This window comes from Syngnathoides biaculeatus, chromosome 4 (assembly GCF_019802595.1).
Source record: "Syngnathoides biaculeatus isolate LvHL_M chromosome 4, ASM1980259v1, whole genome shotgun sequence".
In the NCBI taxonomy this organism is placed as follows: domain Eukaryota; kingdom Metazoa; phylum Chordata; class Actinopteri; order Syngnathiformes; family Syngnathidae; genus Syngnathoides; species Syngnathoides biaculeatus.
In genome coordinates, this window is record NC_084643.1 from 8,712,359 (window position 1) to 8,729,511 (window position 17,153).

At 41.7% G+C, this 17,153-nt stretch overlaps 1 protein-coding gene across 4 annotated transcripts; it reads right to left on the reverse strand.

The window, feature by feature from the left end:
• Positions 1–649: 649 nt before the first annotated feature.
• Positions 650–17,131, reverse strand: ercc8 (excision repair cross-complementation group 8). 4 transcript variants are annotated; one of them, XM_061818386.1, is made up of 13 exons: positions 16,773–16,814; positions 16,548–16,643; positions 16,085–16,172; positions 15,371–15,494; positions 14,102–14,182; positions 12,311–12,392; positions 11,502–11,570; positions 10,444–10,510; positions 7,571–7,674; positions 7,163–7,287; positions 5,417–5,614; positions 3,225–3,311; positions 650–1,170 (listed from the first exon to the last, which is right to left on the reverse strand). In XM_061818386.1, exons 5-13 carry the CDS (start codon positions 14,126–14,128, stop codon positions 1,105–1,107), a joined length of 825 nt encoding a protein of 274 aa, XP_061674370.1. In that variant the 5' UTR covers positions 14,129–14,182; positions 15,371–15,494; positions 16,085–16,172; positions 16,548–16,643; positions 16,773–16,814; the 3' UTR covers positions 650–1,104. The 4 variants fall into 4 exon arrangements, with proteins under 4 accessions (XP_061674370.1, XP_061674367.1, XP_061674368.1 ...); XM_061818383.1 differs by lacking the exon at positions 14,102–14,182 and having other exon boundaries at positions 16,085–16,186; positions 16,773–17,131; XM_061818384.1 differs by lacking the exon at positions 14,102–14,182.
• Between the last annotated feature and the right edge of the window lie 22 nt (positions 17,132–17,153).

A 17,153-nucleotide genomic window follows, 5' to 3' on the forward strand; every position in this document is an offset into this window, starting at 1 on the left:
AAAAAGTAGTAATGTTTCAACTTTTTGTTAAATTGCACAAAAGGCCAGTTTGTTATTGAAAAAAAAATGGACTTTTACAGGCGGCACGGTGAATCAGCTGGTAAAGTGTTGGCCTCGCAGATCTGAGGTCTCGGGTTCGATCCCGGACCCGCCTGTGTGGCGTTTTTGCATGTTCTCCCCGTCCCTGCGTGGGTTTTCTTCGGGCACTCCGGTTTCCTCCCGCATCCCACAAACATGCAGCATTAATTGGACACTCTAAATTGTCCCTAGGTGTGATTGCGAGTGCGGCTGTTTGTCTCCATGTGCCCTGCGATTGGCTGGCGACCAGTTCAGGGTGTGGCCCTCCTCCTGCCCGTTGACAGCTAGGATAGGCTCCAGCACTCCCCGTGACCCTCGTGAGGATAAGTGGTGAAGAAAATGGATGGATGAATAGATTTTAATTTACAATTTAATTAATTCAGAATGTCAATGTTTTATTCTAAATGTAATTTCATTATATGTTAGGGAATAAAAGAATACAAAATTATAAATAATACCAAAAACATATTTGACCCTCCTGCCCATTGACAGCTAGGATAGGCTCCGGCACTCCCCGCGGCCCTCGTGAGAATAAGCGGCAAAAAGAAAATTGATGGATGGATAAACAGTATTGATCAACAAAAAGTTCATCAACATGGTTTTAATCCAAAAAGTAGTAATATTTCAACTTAAAAGTTTAGACAACTTAAATTGCATAAAAGGCCAGTTTATTATTTTTAAAAAATGACTTTTACAAAAGCTAATGTGTCAACAGGGCGTGAGAGCGAAACCTCACTTGGTTTCACTCTGTGTTGCTCCATCAGGGCCTCCAACGTAAAAACTAATTTGCACCATGAATGACAAAAAACAAACGTTTGAAAATGCAAATCCAATCCAAGGATTTACAATAAAATTCTTGACAGTTCGCACAAACCTACCAGTCCTCTCATTGTCAAAACACTTCAAATGTTCAATCAATCCATCCTAATTCCTCAATATGACAATGATGTCAGGATTATTGTTTACCAGAAGGATTTCTGGTGTCTCCGAATCTGCCGTAATGGTGAAACCTGGATGGCTCCAGTACTAGTCTTCATCGCTGCTCCACGCGTCTTGAAAGGCTGGGATCACTGACGACTTGACCGTGGCGTCCTGCAAAAAAAAAAAAAAATATATTAATATTTCCATTTTGAAATACTGGAAAGACATTCAACAAAACACGGATATAATTATGAAAGTCAGCGTTCCTTTAAAATGTGGAACCTTATCCTTGGGATTAATACCGGACACTGTCAAGGTTCCAGAAAATGAATATATATATTTATATATACACACACACACAGTATTTTGTCACTAGCAAGCAAAAAAGGAAATGGTTGAAAAAGAATATTCCCACACTTGGGGATTGGAATAAGGTGGTTCAAGATATCTTTAAAATGGAAAAATTAACTTTCATCTTGAGCCAAGAACAAGACAAGTTTGACGCACGTCGGGAAAACTGGACAAAAGATGCCATAACATCAAAAGATGTTAGTACATAATGTGAAATCAAGTTTATCTTAATTTTGTATCATTAGTTCCCACCACTTATTGCTTTTGCTGTTGTCATTATTATTATCTTTGCTTTTTCTTTGCATGTTGTGCAGTGCAAATTATTATTTATTTTATATATATATATAAAGTATTGCATCTTGTCAGAACAGGTATCACTCAAGGGTTCCAATACCAAGAATTTTTTTTTTTTTTAACTTGAAGCAAATATGTAAATCATTGTACATAGTTTTGGGAACATTTGTTGTAGGGTGCTCTGAGGTAGTATCATTTTTCTTGTTTTTTTTTTTTTACTACTTTGATTATTATTATTATTGTTTTCCCTTTAAAGTTCATTTCTTTGCTCACTTACGGGTATGAACTTGGTTGAGGATGGCCTACTACATCAGATAATTGGAGATGAGAGAAACCTTCCTATTCTGTTATTTATAACGATATTATTATCCCACTGTTTATGAATGTAAATTAATTGTGTTTTTTTTTTTTTTCTTTCTTTCTCCCTTTTCCTTTTTCTTTCTCTGTTTGTATATAAAAGTGTGGGGAACAATAAATAAAATTATAAAAAATATTTCGCCCACAAAAATAATCTCGCTGTTATACTCCACATTAGTCCTAGATTGTAATTTATATTAGATGTTATTCTTCGGGCGGCACGGTGAGTCAGCTGGTAAAGCGCTGGCCTCACAGTTCTGAGGTCCCAGGTTGGATCCCGGACCTGCCTGTGTGGAGTTTGTATGTTCCCCCCGTGCCTGCTTCGGTTTTCTCCGGCCATTCCGGTTTCCTCCCACATTCCAAAAACATGCAACATTCATTCGACACTCTAAATTGCCCCTAGGTGTGATTGAGTGTGGCTGTTTGTCTATGTGCCCTGGTATTGGCGAGCAACCAGTTCAGGGTGTACCCCGCCGCCTGCTCGTTGACAGCTGGGATAGGCTGCAGCGCTCCCCACGACCCTCATGAGGATAAGCGGCAAAGAAAATGGATGGATCGATGTTATTCTTCGCACCTGAATGAAAGTTTACAGCTGAGCTCGTTTGAATTTCATTGGTAGCCAGCACCAGACATAATTGCTAAACAATGTTCATTTGTATCGCATTATCCAAGCCGCTTATCCTCACAAGGGTTGCGGGAATGCTGGAGCCTATCCCAGCTAGCTTCGGGGCGAAAGGCGAACTACACCCAGCTCGCCAGTCAGTCGCAGGGCAGGCATCGACACTGTCACTGAGCGGGAATCGATCCCACGCTGCCCGCACCAAAGGCAGGCGTCTGTACCACTACACTATCGGTGACTCCTGTTCATTTGTATGTCTGTCGTTATGTTTCAAAAGTTTAACCTGAGAGTCCAGGAAGTGAACTTGAAGAGGTTTTGTGAGCCTGAGCTGGCACACGTGGAGCCTGAAACTTGTCGTGACACTCTGTGAAGCTAAAAAGAGCAACGGCGGTCAAACTGGAAATCCTGATCGGCGCTGACAATAAAAGAGAACGCGATGATGCAAGTGCGCCTGTGCGCGCGCAATATGTGCTCAACCGTATGGAGTCGTCATGTTTTACATTCCTCCTGTAAGGTAATGTCTGTTACGTGCTTGGAAATAGCTAACTTGTCGTATCTAGGAGAAATATGTTTTTGTAATCGGAAGTTAAACAAAGTGTGTCACCTCATCTGAGTCATCCTCCACATCTGGGCAACGCAGGACCGGAACCCAGGCCAGGATGTTACCATCCTTACCTGCACTGTACAATTCCTGTATGACGGGGAAAAAAGACACCAATGAGTGAGTGAAGTATTTTGATTGCGATATGTACACGGAATTAGCTTTTGATATCTGAGATATGCAACACAAGAAAAAAAAAAAAGCATATCTTGATCAGAAAACATCTGACAGTTAAAAGTACCTCGACATTTTAATTTGGATTATACACAGCATATTACTTTTTGTTGTTGTTGTTGTAATAGATGCGATCAAGAACTACCGTAATTTCCGGCCTACAGAGCGCACCTGATTATAAGCCTCACCCAGTACATTTGTAAAGGAAATACCATTTGGTACATTCATACGCCGCAGATGTGTAAAAGCCGCAATTGAAACCATTGAAACCCAGATTGAAACACGAGATACGGTAAACAGAAAGCGTTTTAATACCTGATTATCTTAACACAGCAACAACACTGTAGCACGAACAGGGCTGGTTATTAAAAAAAAAAAAAAAAAAAAACACACTGGTTAAAAAAAAAAAAAAAAAAAAACATCCGCGGCAGCTACACAGTAGCAACACGGTAGCACAGTGCAAACAAGGCTGGTAAATCATAAAAACAAAAAAACATACCTAAATCACTTAGACGTGGCAGTAACACAGGAGAAGTCGCTAGCGCGGCGCTAACCGCTATCAAGCTATCCATAGTAACACATACACCGTTGAGTTTGAAAGTGACAGGAAGACAATATGTGGGAACAAAAGGGGGATGGGGTGCTAGCGCGGTGCTAACAGGGCTGGTTAAAAAAAACAAAAACAGAAAAAAAAAAACATACCGGTAAAAGTCACTTCCTCGACACATATATTCCACGGGTGTCACTCTTACCTTTTCGCTCGAGTGCCCCCTTGCGGCCATTAGAAAAAATGCACAAGTTAACCGGATCACTACATAAGCCGCAGGGTTGAAAGCGTGTGAAAAAAGTCGGAAATTATGGTAACTGGAGTGTGAGTAGAGTCGGCCCGCAGTTCTGGGTGAAGCCCGCATCTAGCCCAAAGTCAACTAGAACGGGCTGCATGTCAGAACTGCAACAACGTTAAAGACAGGGCCACCATTTTTGACTGTCGTAAACATACAACATTTGAATACAACCCAAAGAAAACACGCAAAAAAGGTGGTGGACAGAATAAAACGCATGTAGTATCGTAAACAAGCCACAAAATGTTGGTAGAATATTTTTGGTCTATTTTTCTCTGTTTTTAAATTATTTTATCAAGAAATGCGGAAATCATATGAACTGAAGAATCGATGAATTCAACGTGATTTTATTTTCTCTAATGTATTTTCTACAAATTATCTTTGTACATTTCAATAAATAAACAAAACATCACTGACGATACAATTAGCCTTATATCCATCCATTTTCTTTACCGCTTATCCTCAAAAGGGGAGTGCTGGAGCTTAACCCAGCTGTCAACGGGCAGAAGGCGGGGTACACCCTGAACTGGTCGCCAGTCAATCGCAGGGCACATCGAGACAAACAGCTGCACTCACAATCACACCTTGGGGCAATTTAGAGTGTCCAATTCATGTTGCATGATTTTGGGATGTGGGAGGGAACCGCAGTACCCGAAGGAAACCCACGCAGGCGGGATCGAACCCGGGACCTCAGAACTGTGAGGCCAACACTCTACCAGCTGCCTTTAGCCTTATTTGAGTGTTTTTTCTTCTCTTAAAATGTAAAACATAAAAATGGGGAAAAGGCAATTGAATTGGGACTATCTTTGTTCAAATACCGAACCATCACAAAAAAAAAAAAAAGAAAAAAATGCAGGATGATTTTATCAAAAGAATTAAAGCAAAAAAGGCTGTTGCATCATCTGTAAGTAAACAAGTGGCCGGTGCACACAAAGCGGCGTTAACACACAGGCAAAGCATGCGAAGGGCTCGTTGACAGCACCATTACAACTGAGGTGGATTCTTTTTCACGAGCCATGAGTGACAAGGAGCTTGACTGCATTCTCACAGCACAGCACATAGAAAACATGCATGACACGACGATGTATTGGAGGCGTGCCGGTATGGACACGCTCGTGCTGTGCTACGTGGTCGCCTCTCTCACCCGGAGGCTCAAATGTAGACGAGATGGCGCCTCACCTGGTGGTCCGGGTGGAACTCGCAGCAGTCCACCTGGTTGTAGTGACCCCGCAGCGTGGTGACCAGGTCGCCCGTGTGGAGGCCGTAAACGGCCACCGAGCTGCCGCACGGCGCGAAAACGAACTCCGGACTGCAGCCCTGCGACACTGTGAACTGACGCCTCTTTCGGCTCTTGTTGCTGACCTTCCCGTAGTTCACCTGAGAGGGACCGTTGAACGCGACATTTAGACCAGTTTCAAGTGTAACTGTCATGAAAACAAGACAGATGTCTCTCAGAGAAACTTAAGCAACTGACGGCAATGTTTCGTTGACTTATGTAATAAATAGCGCAGAAATTTTTGGTCCAGTTGCGGGTTTGGGTTGAGCCCCTGATGACTTCATTTACACTAAAGTAGTTGGCCTCACAGTTCTGAGGTCCCGGGTTCGATCCTGGACCTGCCTGTGTGGAATTTGCATGTTCTCCCCGTGCCTGCGTGGGTTTTCTCCGGGCACGCCGGTTTCCTCCCACATCCCAAAAACATGCAACATTAATTGGACACACTAAATTGCCCCGAGGTGTGATTGTGAGTGTGGCTGTTGTCTGTCTCAATGTGCCCTGCGATTGGCTGGCGACCAGTTCAGGGTGTACCCCGCCTCCTCCCTGTTGACAGCTGGGATAGGCTCCAGCACTTCCCGCGACCCTCGTGAGGATAAGCGGCAAAAGAAAACAGATGGATGGATATTCCCTAACATATAATGAGATGAAATTTAGAATAAAACTAAATGACAAAAAAATGACAGGTGAATGACAGATAAATTAAGTTAAATTGTAAATTAAAATGTATTCAAATTAATTCATGCCATTAAATTAATTCCATATTTGTGTCTGCTCGGTGCTTCACACTTTAAAATTCCCCATGCTTGAGGTTTGGAATTTGCATGTTCTCCCCGTGCCTACATGGTTTTTTTTTCCAGGAACTCTGGTTTCCTCCCACATTCCCAAAAACATGCAACATGAATTGAACACTCTAAATTGCCCCCACGTGCGATTGTGAACGCGGCTGTCATTGAGAAGAACTGAACTGAACTGGTTGCCAGCCAATCACAGAACACATGGAGACAGGCAACAGTCGCACTCACAATCACATCTCGGGGCAATTTAGAGTGTCCAATGAATTCATGTTTTCGGGATGTGGGGGGAAACCGGAGCGCCCGGAGAAAACATGCAAACTCCACATAGACGTGACCGGGATTTGAACCCCGATCCTCAGAACTGTGTGGCCAACATCCTACAGCTGCGCCACAGTGCCACATATATATAGCACATACACTGACTGACTCGTTGTAGCTGCTACGTTTCCATTTTTCTTTTAGCAGTTTTACTTTAAAGGGCTTATTAGAACCAGGATCCCTCACCTAAATGTGCGGCGCAACGTCTTGTTCCGCTGTGCCCTATCAATTTCCACAGGTCAGGTTTGTTGCTCTGCGTTCCCGTGAGGAAAGCTCCTCTAACTCTTAGGTGACTGTGTCGCCGCGGTGGGAATAAAAACAAACACCATGGCAACCGCAGCGCAATTAAATCGAGAAGGAAATTCGAATAGGGGGCCGCATTAAAAACTCTTTAGTTCTAAGGCTTTAGTTTAGACGGCTGTGTCACCACGCTGGAACGTATAGAAGCACACGGCAGGTTATGCAAATACAGGCTTCATTAAGTAAGCAACTGGGAGGTTTTCCAGACCATCTAAATATATTTATAGAGCAGCATACCAGGGTGTTTTCCCCCGTGGCGCTGTTCCACAATCGCATGCGATCATCGGTCCCAGACGTGAGGAGGTACAGGCCGTCACTGGTGAAGCGCAGGCCGTTCACTCTGCCGTTGTGGGCCGTGTTCACTGGGTAGTGGCAGAAAACACATTACGTTAACATAAAAGCCAGCAGGACCACCCCGAAATTAACCCCAAAAATATATTCTTAAAAAAAATGTTTGAATTGACCCATGTCGGATTAACAGCAAATGTAAAAAAAAAAAAAAAAAAGATTTAGGTGCAATTTTTGTCTTGTGCTTTGAGGGGAAACAGATATATAAATAAAATATTATCTTCCATTTTTGCCTTATTTATATATTAACCTTCACCACAGGTAGAAGGATAATGTGAAAGCTGAGTGTAAGCCTACCTGCCTCAGAAGCAGCTTTCGACTTGTCTCCGTTGTGCTGGTCCAGCGTAAAGAGGCAACCTGATGCCCGACGCACATCCCAGACTCTCACTTTGCTGTCGGCACTTGGGGAGAGAAATTAGCATGCTCGTTTGATTCTAAATCAACTATCTCACAAAGTAATACTGTGGTACATGGACTTGCGAGTTTCATTTGCGCCATGACCAAGCTCACAATGCGCTTTACTCCATTGGAATGAATTGAAACGCCATTAATCGGTTCCATCCCCCAAAGCGGGGGTGCCCAGACTTTTTTTTACCCCAAGATCTACTTTTCAAGCAGCCAGCCTCTCGCGAGCTACCGACAACAGTAAAAAAAATATATATAGAATTAGCTTTTTGTGCACTGTGTTGTCTGTGCTATCATCCTGGAACTGGCTGTGCCAAGGTGCAATTTTAAAATGATACTCCATCTCAGCCTGCACGTTCTACTTTGGCTTGAGACCAGACCTTTCCCACTCGGAAAAGAGAAAATCTCGTCCAGTGTAGCCACTTTTTCTTTGATTATTTAACTAAATACTCCGACAGTCATTGCATCTTAAAACAACAGCATTTCTTTTGTAACTTTCTCCATTATATCAAAAGTAAACATAAGCAGCATGTCTAGCTTGTCTTTGTGCTACGTCGCCCAGACTGTGTTGCTTACTAAAGCAATGGTCGTGGACGCTGTCATTATAAAACACATTGATGGGCTGCGTAAGTACTTTAACGTTTGCAATTATGAGTGTATGTCGGTCGTTGTTAGAGAAAGTTCCGTGTGCTGCCTAAAAGAAACCAGTGGCTTCTTTTCATTTTTCAATGTATATGAATTGTGCCGTTGAATGTAACAACCAGTCATCTCTCAATCACTGAATCAAATTTAAAAATACCACAAGCTGAATAGCTGTATGTTATACTTTATATATATATATATAATATATATATATATAATTTTTTTTGGGGGGGCAAGCTGTTCTGCGATCGACCAAGACGGCTCTGCTCAACCGCTGCATTAAGCACCCCTGCCTCAAAGCTTTTTTTTTTTTTTCAAGCACTGCTTTAAACATAACAGAGAAAGTAAGCAACTAAACATTTTTAATAAAAATGTAGCCCTATAGTATCCATGTGTTCGATATGTATAGGTTCTTACGACACTAAGTAAAAAAAAAACCACAAAGTAACTGTAGTCAAGTCAAGGTACCGCTGTACTTTTAAAGAGTAGTCAGGTAAATAATGGCGTTACGTGCAAAATTGACGTTTACAATTGTGTACACTCGCTTGGAATCAGTGACTTTATTTACTTTGTGTTCTTTCTCTATGGGAGAAATTGTCAAATAAGGTAAGTGAAATATTACAGAGCTCTCACTTTGATGCAGTGCAGTTGTACACCAGCGCAAACTAATCCGCAATAAAACGACATTGTAAAATCAATGCTTTTACACTGTGAGTCAAAAGTGAATAGAATTGTGTTTGTAAAGGATGAATTGTGCAGGTGTCGCTATTGTTGCCTTTATCTGTCACTTTTCTCCATGTGGGGATTTACCGTGCAGCCAAATTAAATATCACGCAGGAGTCACCGCGTGCCTCTTTTGTGCCGGTTGTTTTTAAAGTCACTTCCAGTCCAAAGGGAGAGCAGCGCATGGGTCCCACTAGATTAATTAGCAGGTCTAATGTAGCATAAAACAATAGCGGCTGCATCTACCATATGCTTTAGTGAGGCGTCTACAGGAGTGCTAGAGATGCGTCGCCATCATCTTTGACTCCGGGCCGCCGTGTGGCCAGATGGGCTGGAACGGGGAATGACAAGAAGAGCCGGCAGTGAAATGATCCATTGCCTGCTATTTCTCTCTTTGATGGGTCTCTGTGGGCAAATTAGAGCCGCCCGGCGATTCTTTATGTGCACCTGCACAATATAACAAGACCCGGTACAAGAGCTGCATCAAAAATTATCCTATGCAGTGGAACCTCGAGAAAATGGACCCTGATATCACGGATATTGGATAATACGGACCGTCTAGGACTAAACAACGTGTCCCAGAATAATTTCCACTCGTCACTTAAAATCCCATTAAAAAAGTCTGTTATGAGTCCGGAACGCTATTTTTGGTCCATTAACATTTTTTTTTTTGTCAAGCCATTCGGCTTTGGCAACAGAAGAACGAGGTAGCACACTAATTCGCTGCAGCTCGTTAAAGCAACTTGCATAATGAGAAGTACTGTACGTAAACAATGCCACCATGGTCAAGTACACTGGAATGGTTACTTTGGATAAAATGTGAAACCTTCAGACATTTTTTATCTTTTTTTTTTTAAAAAAAATCTCCATTTTATTTATGATACCTTTGGAGTGTACTGGGCATTTTTTAGCCATGAAAAAAAAACAACTAAACATTTCTGTACAGTAATAATCATGCATATGGCTTCGACCCCCACCTCCCCCCCAAAAAAAAAAAAAAGATTTCAATGTAACGGACAATCGGTTATATTGGACGTTATAGTTATGTGGCAATTACTTTTTCACAGTCAGGCAGCTATGAATACTTTTTTTCCCTTAAATCAATAAAATCACAATTTAAAAAATCAATTTTACGTGTCATTGGGTTATTTTTGTTTAATATGTATATTTGTGTGTTTATATTAAAGTTGTGCAACTGCAAAAAAATTGAATTTGAGAAAGGCGCAAATATTTTTCAAGGGACTGTATATTATTATAGTGGTAGTTTGCAGTAGTGGTGGTCAAGCAACACGGGGGTGTCAGAAATGGAATCGAATCTGAAAATGATTTCTATCTTAAAGGCAGAATTTGCATTATAGCTTTGAGATTGTGAATGTAAGTAAGTTGTAACTGGTGCCTACCTGGCAGTGGCTAGAACGTGTTCATATCTGGGTGACCATTGCACGGACAGGACCTCCGCTCTGTGACCTAAGGTGGGGATAAAGTTGCCATTTATCACATATCAGCGTTTGTCTTATTAGTGGACTGCAAAAAAAATCAATAAGTAGTAGCAGTTGTTCAAGAATGTGGGTTTATATATATATACAGAGAGAGAGAGAGAGAGAGAGAGAGAGAGAGAGAGAGGAGAGAGAGAGAGAGAGAGAGAGAGAGAGAGAAGAGAGAGAGAGAGAGAGAGAGAGAGTGACACACACCTTAAATAATTGTAAACTTGATGTTTATTATAATTTGAATAATTTTTAACATGTAAAAGAATTAATTAATTAATCAAAACGTGTAGAATTTTTTGGGGACACCATATATATATATATATATATATATATATATAATATATATATATATATATTGTGTTCCAGTAGCTCAATTCACAAATAATAAGTATTATAAAGACTCGTGTGAGTGATTTTGATGTAGATTTTAGCTTTCAGCTCACGAAAAAACAGAAATTCACCCTATCAAGAACATTAAACATTACAAAAGAAAGAATCCAAATTACTTCAGAAATTTTTTTTTTTAAGTAGGAGTAACCCTTCTAAAAAATATTTTCCAACATGAGTGAATCAATATAAAATATGAGTTTCACCTTGGAAACGACTGTACTCAAATAAATGTACTTTTTCTATGATAATCAAATTTAGTGAGATGCTCCTGAGTTTGTGAGCACAGATTTTAGATTTTAGCCGATTCATCACCTTTGAATGATTCCGATCATCTAACCGATTTTATTTGATTGATTTTATTACCTCACAAAGACAACTTAAGTATAATATGGTGTTTGACTGATCTGTGACACACCCAGGTCTGAATATAAGCTTTATTAACATGGCCACTCCTGCCGCTCTAATAAATAAATAAATAAATAAATAAGCAAACAAATAAATGAATCTGATATCAGGAAGGGGGCAAATACTTCACATCACTGTATAAGTGTCGGTGTGTGTTTGTGGACCGGGGCACTAACCCTGGAGGACGTGGATCTTTGAACCGGACTTCAGGTCACACAGCTGAATTTTAGGGTTGTTGGTGCCAACTGACAAGAAACATATGGACGAAAAAAATTAAATCACATTCCGTTGCAAAGAAATACATAAAAAAAATGTGGATTCTCACACAATGACCTGTTGAAAATGATACACATTCATATGAGAAGGACGAGGGAGAGAGAGCGATAAAAAAAAAAAAAGATTTCTTCTAGGGTGCGTTGATTGGATAAATCGTCCAAACTGGACTTCCAGGTTCTCAGAAACAAGATGTGGTAAATCAAAACACTGATAAGAACAGGCCACACCAAAAGAGTCACCGACATTCTCGAACAAGTCAGTCATTACACGTGTAAATCACGCAAAAGCAAAACTGTCAACTTTCAACTGACTGCTGGTTGGGGTATTTAAGAGCAGATTCGTTCGGAAGTAACCTTTTTAGATCCGCAAACGGGCGTGTCTCACACACACAGATTGCTCTTTCTGTCTTTGTCAAAAGCACCAGTATGACTACAGCAGCTGGTATGGCGAACCAGTTGTTCCTGCTTGGTGATGTGGTGGTGCAACACGTACGCTTTAAAACAGACTTCAGGTCCCGCTGACTGTGCTTCAACTCGACAGGGAACCTGCGGATGAGCCGTTTCTGTCCCCTTGTAGGGCACACGAGGTAGTAACGAAAAGTGCAAGGTTGGTGTGTACTGAAGGGGGAATTAAATGGACAAGATGTCCCTTTTGTCGGCGAGCGCCTGCTCGTTCCACTCGGCACCTGCGAGGTGCGCCGGTTGCGTACCTGCGATGAGACTGTGCTTCCTGGCAATGGGCGACAGGTGGTGACTGTAGACGTTGCCCTCAAACTCAAACACTTCAGCGGGCTGACGAGTGAAAGGAAGTCGGAAGTCGGGTGGAGTGGGGGTTAAAAAAAATAATAATAAAAAAATTAGGTCTGGGCAAAGTTTTTACAATATATGTGCAAATATTTAAATATCACCACAGCGTGATTCACTTCTCATTCATTCATTACACACATCAATTAAAAACAGGAAAATACTTTGTATAAGGTTAATACGATCTCAATTCCATATTAAAAATAATTTTGATAGTTTCTTATGAAATCTGATTTCTTGACATGGTGGATTTGTGGTTTTTGTTGGCTGCAATTTAAGATTTAATTCGACTGATGCGCATATTGACACAAATTGGAAAAAATGAATTCCTGGATCTGCAACTTTATTGTCCCCATAATGCTGCTTCTTTGTTTTATACACCACCTCTCAATAGAATTTTGTGGAAATATCAATCTTATATTTAATGTGCATATGATTATTATTGATTATTTTTATGGGTCTAATATTATGTATTTTCATAATTAAGACAATTGCCATTGAAACTAGAAGTTTCAAACACTGTGCAAACCTCTCCGATTTTAGATCAATCAGGTTCACCAAAATTATTTAATTTTGTTAAATGTCACAATAATGGGAGAGCGAATTTCTTTGAGAATGTAATTAATTGTATTTTCCACGGCAGCACGGCGGATCAGTTGGTAAAGCGTTGGCCTCACAGTTCTGAGGTCCCGGGTTCAATCCCGGCCCCGCCTGCGTGGGGTTTCTCCGGGCACTCCGATTTCCTCCCACATCCCAAAAACATGCAAAATGCATTGCACACTCTAAATTGCCCCTCGGTGTGATTGTGAGTGCGACTCTTGTCTGTCTCCATGTGCCCTGCGATTGGCTGGTAACCAGTTGAGGGTGTGCAACCCCTCCTGTCCATTGACAGCTGGGATAGGCTCCAGCCCTCCCCGCGACCCTCGTGAGGACAAGCGGCTAAGAAAAATGGATGGATGGATAATACATCCATCCATCTATCCACTTTCTTTACGCTGATCCTCACAAGGGCCATGGGATTGCTGCATCCACTCCCAGGTATCTTCAGGCAGAAAGCGGGAAATTAAGCGTGCACATACTGTACAAGTAATAAAAGTACGACAAAAGCGGGTGGTGGTGGTGGGCGAGCTCAAACTTTAAAGCTCTAAAGGCATCTTATCGGTGCAGCCGTAGCGACTGCAATGCAAATTCCCCAGCAATTCTATAAAAGCCACCATCTGTCGCTGTGAGCCACCATCGCCACTCGTCAGCCAATCAATGGGGCACACAGAGGAGCTTCTGTTTGCATTAACACACACCCCATGCGCAAATGTAAAACACACGCTAGAAATGAGCATCAAGATATCAGCGTGTGAATTTGTGGGAGGCCAAAAAGAAAAAGAAAAAGAAAAACATGAAAGTTCAGCAGGGTTCTTTTTTTGTCTCTTCCTTGAGTGAACTTGTGCAATAGGCAACGGTGAGGCCACTGAAACTGTAGCTCAATGCAGTCGGTCATCTGTGACCGGGCGGCAAAGGAAAGCAGAAAGCGTGAAGCAGACAATAAGGAAGACACTGGACGAGGGGGAGGGAGGCGGCAAGAAAACATCAGTACACTTAGAGCCAACCTTCAATGTCAGACGCCTTGATGCTCCATTTATAGATGAAGCGCAAGACTAAATGTTGTACGGTATACATTTTGTCATGTTGACATTGCTCACCTCACCAGACCTCATTTCAGTCAGCATTAATTCTGCACTTCAGATGGTACTTGAGGAAGGAATGTGAGAAGAGAATATCACCTGCAGGAAATTTGCAGGAAAACTAACAATCAACTTGTTGTGTAAACCTAATCTTTTAATATGATAATGTATTTTATGGTTTCAGAGTCATAACAACCCTCTGACAGAAACCAAAGTACAACGGGGCCAGCGACAAAATGACTTTAATACCTCTGGGTTACAACATCTGCTTCAATTTTTTGGGGGAGACATAAAACATTTAGTGTGTACATATCATGGCTAAAATAACTTTTTGGTATTATTTACAGTAAGACATTCTGACAGAAACCAGAACTACAACGAGACCAACAACGAAAATGAGCTCGAGACCCCCTGAGTTAGGACATCTACTTCAATTTTTGGGGGGGAGACCTAAAATATTAAGTGGTTACACATCAGTACTCAAATAACTTTCTGGTATTATTTATCATTACGTCCATTTTTTCCGCCGCTTATCCTCATGAGGGTAGCGAGGAGTGCTGGAGCCTATCCCAGCTGTCAACGGGCAGGAGGCGGGGTACACCCTGAATTGGGTGCCAGCCAATTGCAGAACACATTGTGACAAACAGCCATACAGGCGGGGCCGGGATCAAACCCGGGTCCTCAGAACGGTGAGGCCAACGCTTTACCAGTTGAACCACTGTGCCACCGTATTATTTATAATTTTGTATTCCTTTATTCCTCAACATATAATGAGGTGAAATTTAGAATAAAACTAAATGACATTTTAAATTAAGTTAAATTGTAAATTAAAATGTATTCAAATTAATTAATGACATTACATATTTGTGTCTGCTAGGTGCTTCACACTTTTAAATTCCCCATGTTTGAATCTCGCCTCCTGTCTCGAGTCTGCACGTTCTCCCTGCGTTTGTGTAGGTTTTCTCTGGGTACTCTGACTTTCTCCAACATCGCAGAAACATGCATGTTAGCTTGATTGAAAACTCAAAACTGTTCATAGGTGTGAATGTGAATGCTTGTTTATCTACACTGTATTTGCCATCTGATTGGGTGGCGACAAGTCCGAGATGCCCCCCACCCACGCACTATAGATAGTCAAAAGAAGAAAAAAATATGTAGAAAATCTAAAAAAATGGATGAATGGATGACTGGCCAGCATTTGAACACAAATGAGTCAGTTATTACGCAGCTTCAGCAACAACTCACAATGTAACACGTATACAGTTGATGCGAGGGTCAGTGTGTTACCTTGAGAGTCTCCGTGTCCCACACCTTCATCGTCTTGTCAAAGGAACTAGATACAAACATGCCAGTGTCGTAAGGGTACCACTGGACTGTCTCCACGCTGAATTTGTGGCCGTACTTGCTGGACCTGCATTGAAAGCAATCACATGGAATAATTTGAGCTTTAATTGTATAAATAATTCTAGATTTGCATTGCATTAGAAACAACAAAAATTGAACTCTTCAGTTGCACTCACAATCACACCGACGGGTCAATTTAGTGTCCAATTAATGTTGCATGTTTTTGGGATGCGGGAGGAAACCGAAGTGCCCGGAGAAAAGCCACGCAGGCACGGGGAGAACATGCAAACGCCACACAGGTGGGGCCGGGATTGAATCCGGGTCCTCGGAACTGTGAGCCCAACGCTTTACAGTTGCGCCACCGTGCGCTTTATACAAACCAAAGAATTCCACAGAAACAACAAAAATGGATGTATCTGCTTTTGCGTCTGAACTCTTCAACTGTAGTCTATCTCTATGTGCCCTGCGATTGGCTGACAACCAGTTCAGGGTGTACCCCACCTCCTGCCCGTTGACATCTGGGATATGCTCCAGCACTCCCTGCGACCCTTGCCAGGATAAGCGGCTCATCAAATTGATTGATGGATTCAAGATTTAAGTGTCAGCGGGATACTGCTCTCTAGTGGCCATAGTATGAAAATGAGGGGTAAGGCTAACCTGCCAATGGTGGAGACAGCTTTACAGGTGTACTGCGGTTTCCCACTGAAGTTCTCGAGATCGTAGATGACGATGACTCCATCGGCACCTCCAGACAACATGCTAATCATCAAACACTTATGACGTCACAGCACTGCCGTATTGAATGACATTTTGTTTAAAAAGAGTATGTTTTGAGGTGATCCGCCACCTATTTGAGATGCATCACTGCAAATTCATCTACTTTGCATTTTAGGTGAGACCTGATTAATAATGATTCGGTTGAAAAGCTTTACCAATCATGTATCCTCACATTTTTGTGCTCTTACTTGAACACGCTAAGATGCCACCAAAACATTCTCCTCCTTCTAAGGCCTCCTTGTGACATCTTAGGTTCCATAAAAAAAGAGCAAATAGATGAGATTTTCCAGTGGATGCGGGGATTCGTGAAGTGATGAGAAAGAAAGTTGGACATTCGACTCACTATTTGCCTTCGATTACTTCAATGTCAACAGTATTGACACCGTTTGCATGGATTCGCTCCATATCTCTGTTTGCATTCAACTGCAGGCTGAGAACTCTATTAAGACACAGAAAGAGGGAGAAAATTACTCACTGCAAGGCAGAGACAACGTCAATTATCTACCAAGTAGTAGTAACACAGAAGTACATGTTCAATATTGCATGTATTACACACTAATTTGCTTACCTTCTCGTCGCCTCCGCCCGCCTGAGTCGGAGAGGGTCATCCAGACCAGCCCTCCTTGCTGCCAAATAACCCAGCATTGTTTCAAAACAACAAAATATTGCGTGGAATTGGAGTATATAAAAGATTTGTCCGAAGCTAACCACAGAGCTAGCATGCTATCTACCGTAAACTAAAGATTTACTCAAATTAAACACATTTCTCACGGTATTGCGCCTTATACGACATTCACAGCTATATTAGCGGCAACATCCAGGATACAATTTATTGTGTGCTCTTATTTAAGTGGCTTTGTTTGTTAATGTGTTTTTCTCAAGTAATACAGAACACCATCTTGAAACGAGGAAACCCTTCCGGTAACAAGTAAGCTGATTGGTTCAGAAA

Coding starts and splice junctions, on each gene's coding strand:
- ercc8 (XM_061818383.1), bottom strand. CDS start 16,849: ATGCTGGGTTATTTGGCAGCAAGGAGGGCTGGTCTGGATGACCCTCTC. Junction 11,571..12,310: donor GAAGCACAGTCTCATCGCAG/GTACGCAACCGG, acceptor GTTTCTTGTCAG/TTGGCACCAACAACCCTAAA. Junction 7,675..10,443: donor CACGTTCTAGCCACTGCCAG/GTAGGCACCAGT, acceptor TCTCTCCCCAAG/TGCCGACAGCAAAGTGAGAG.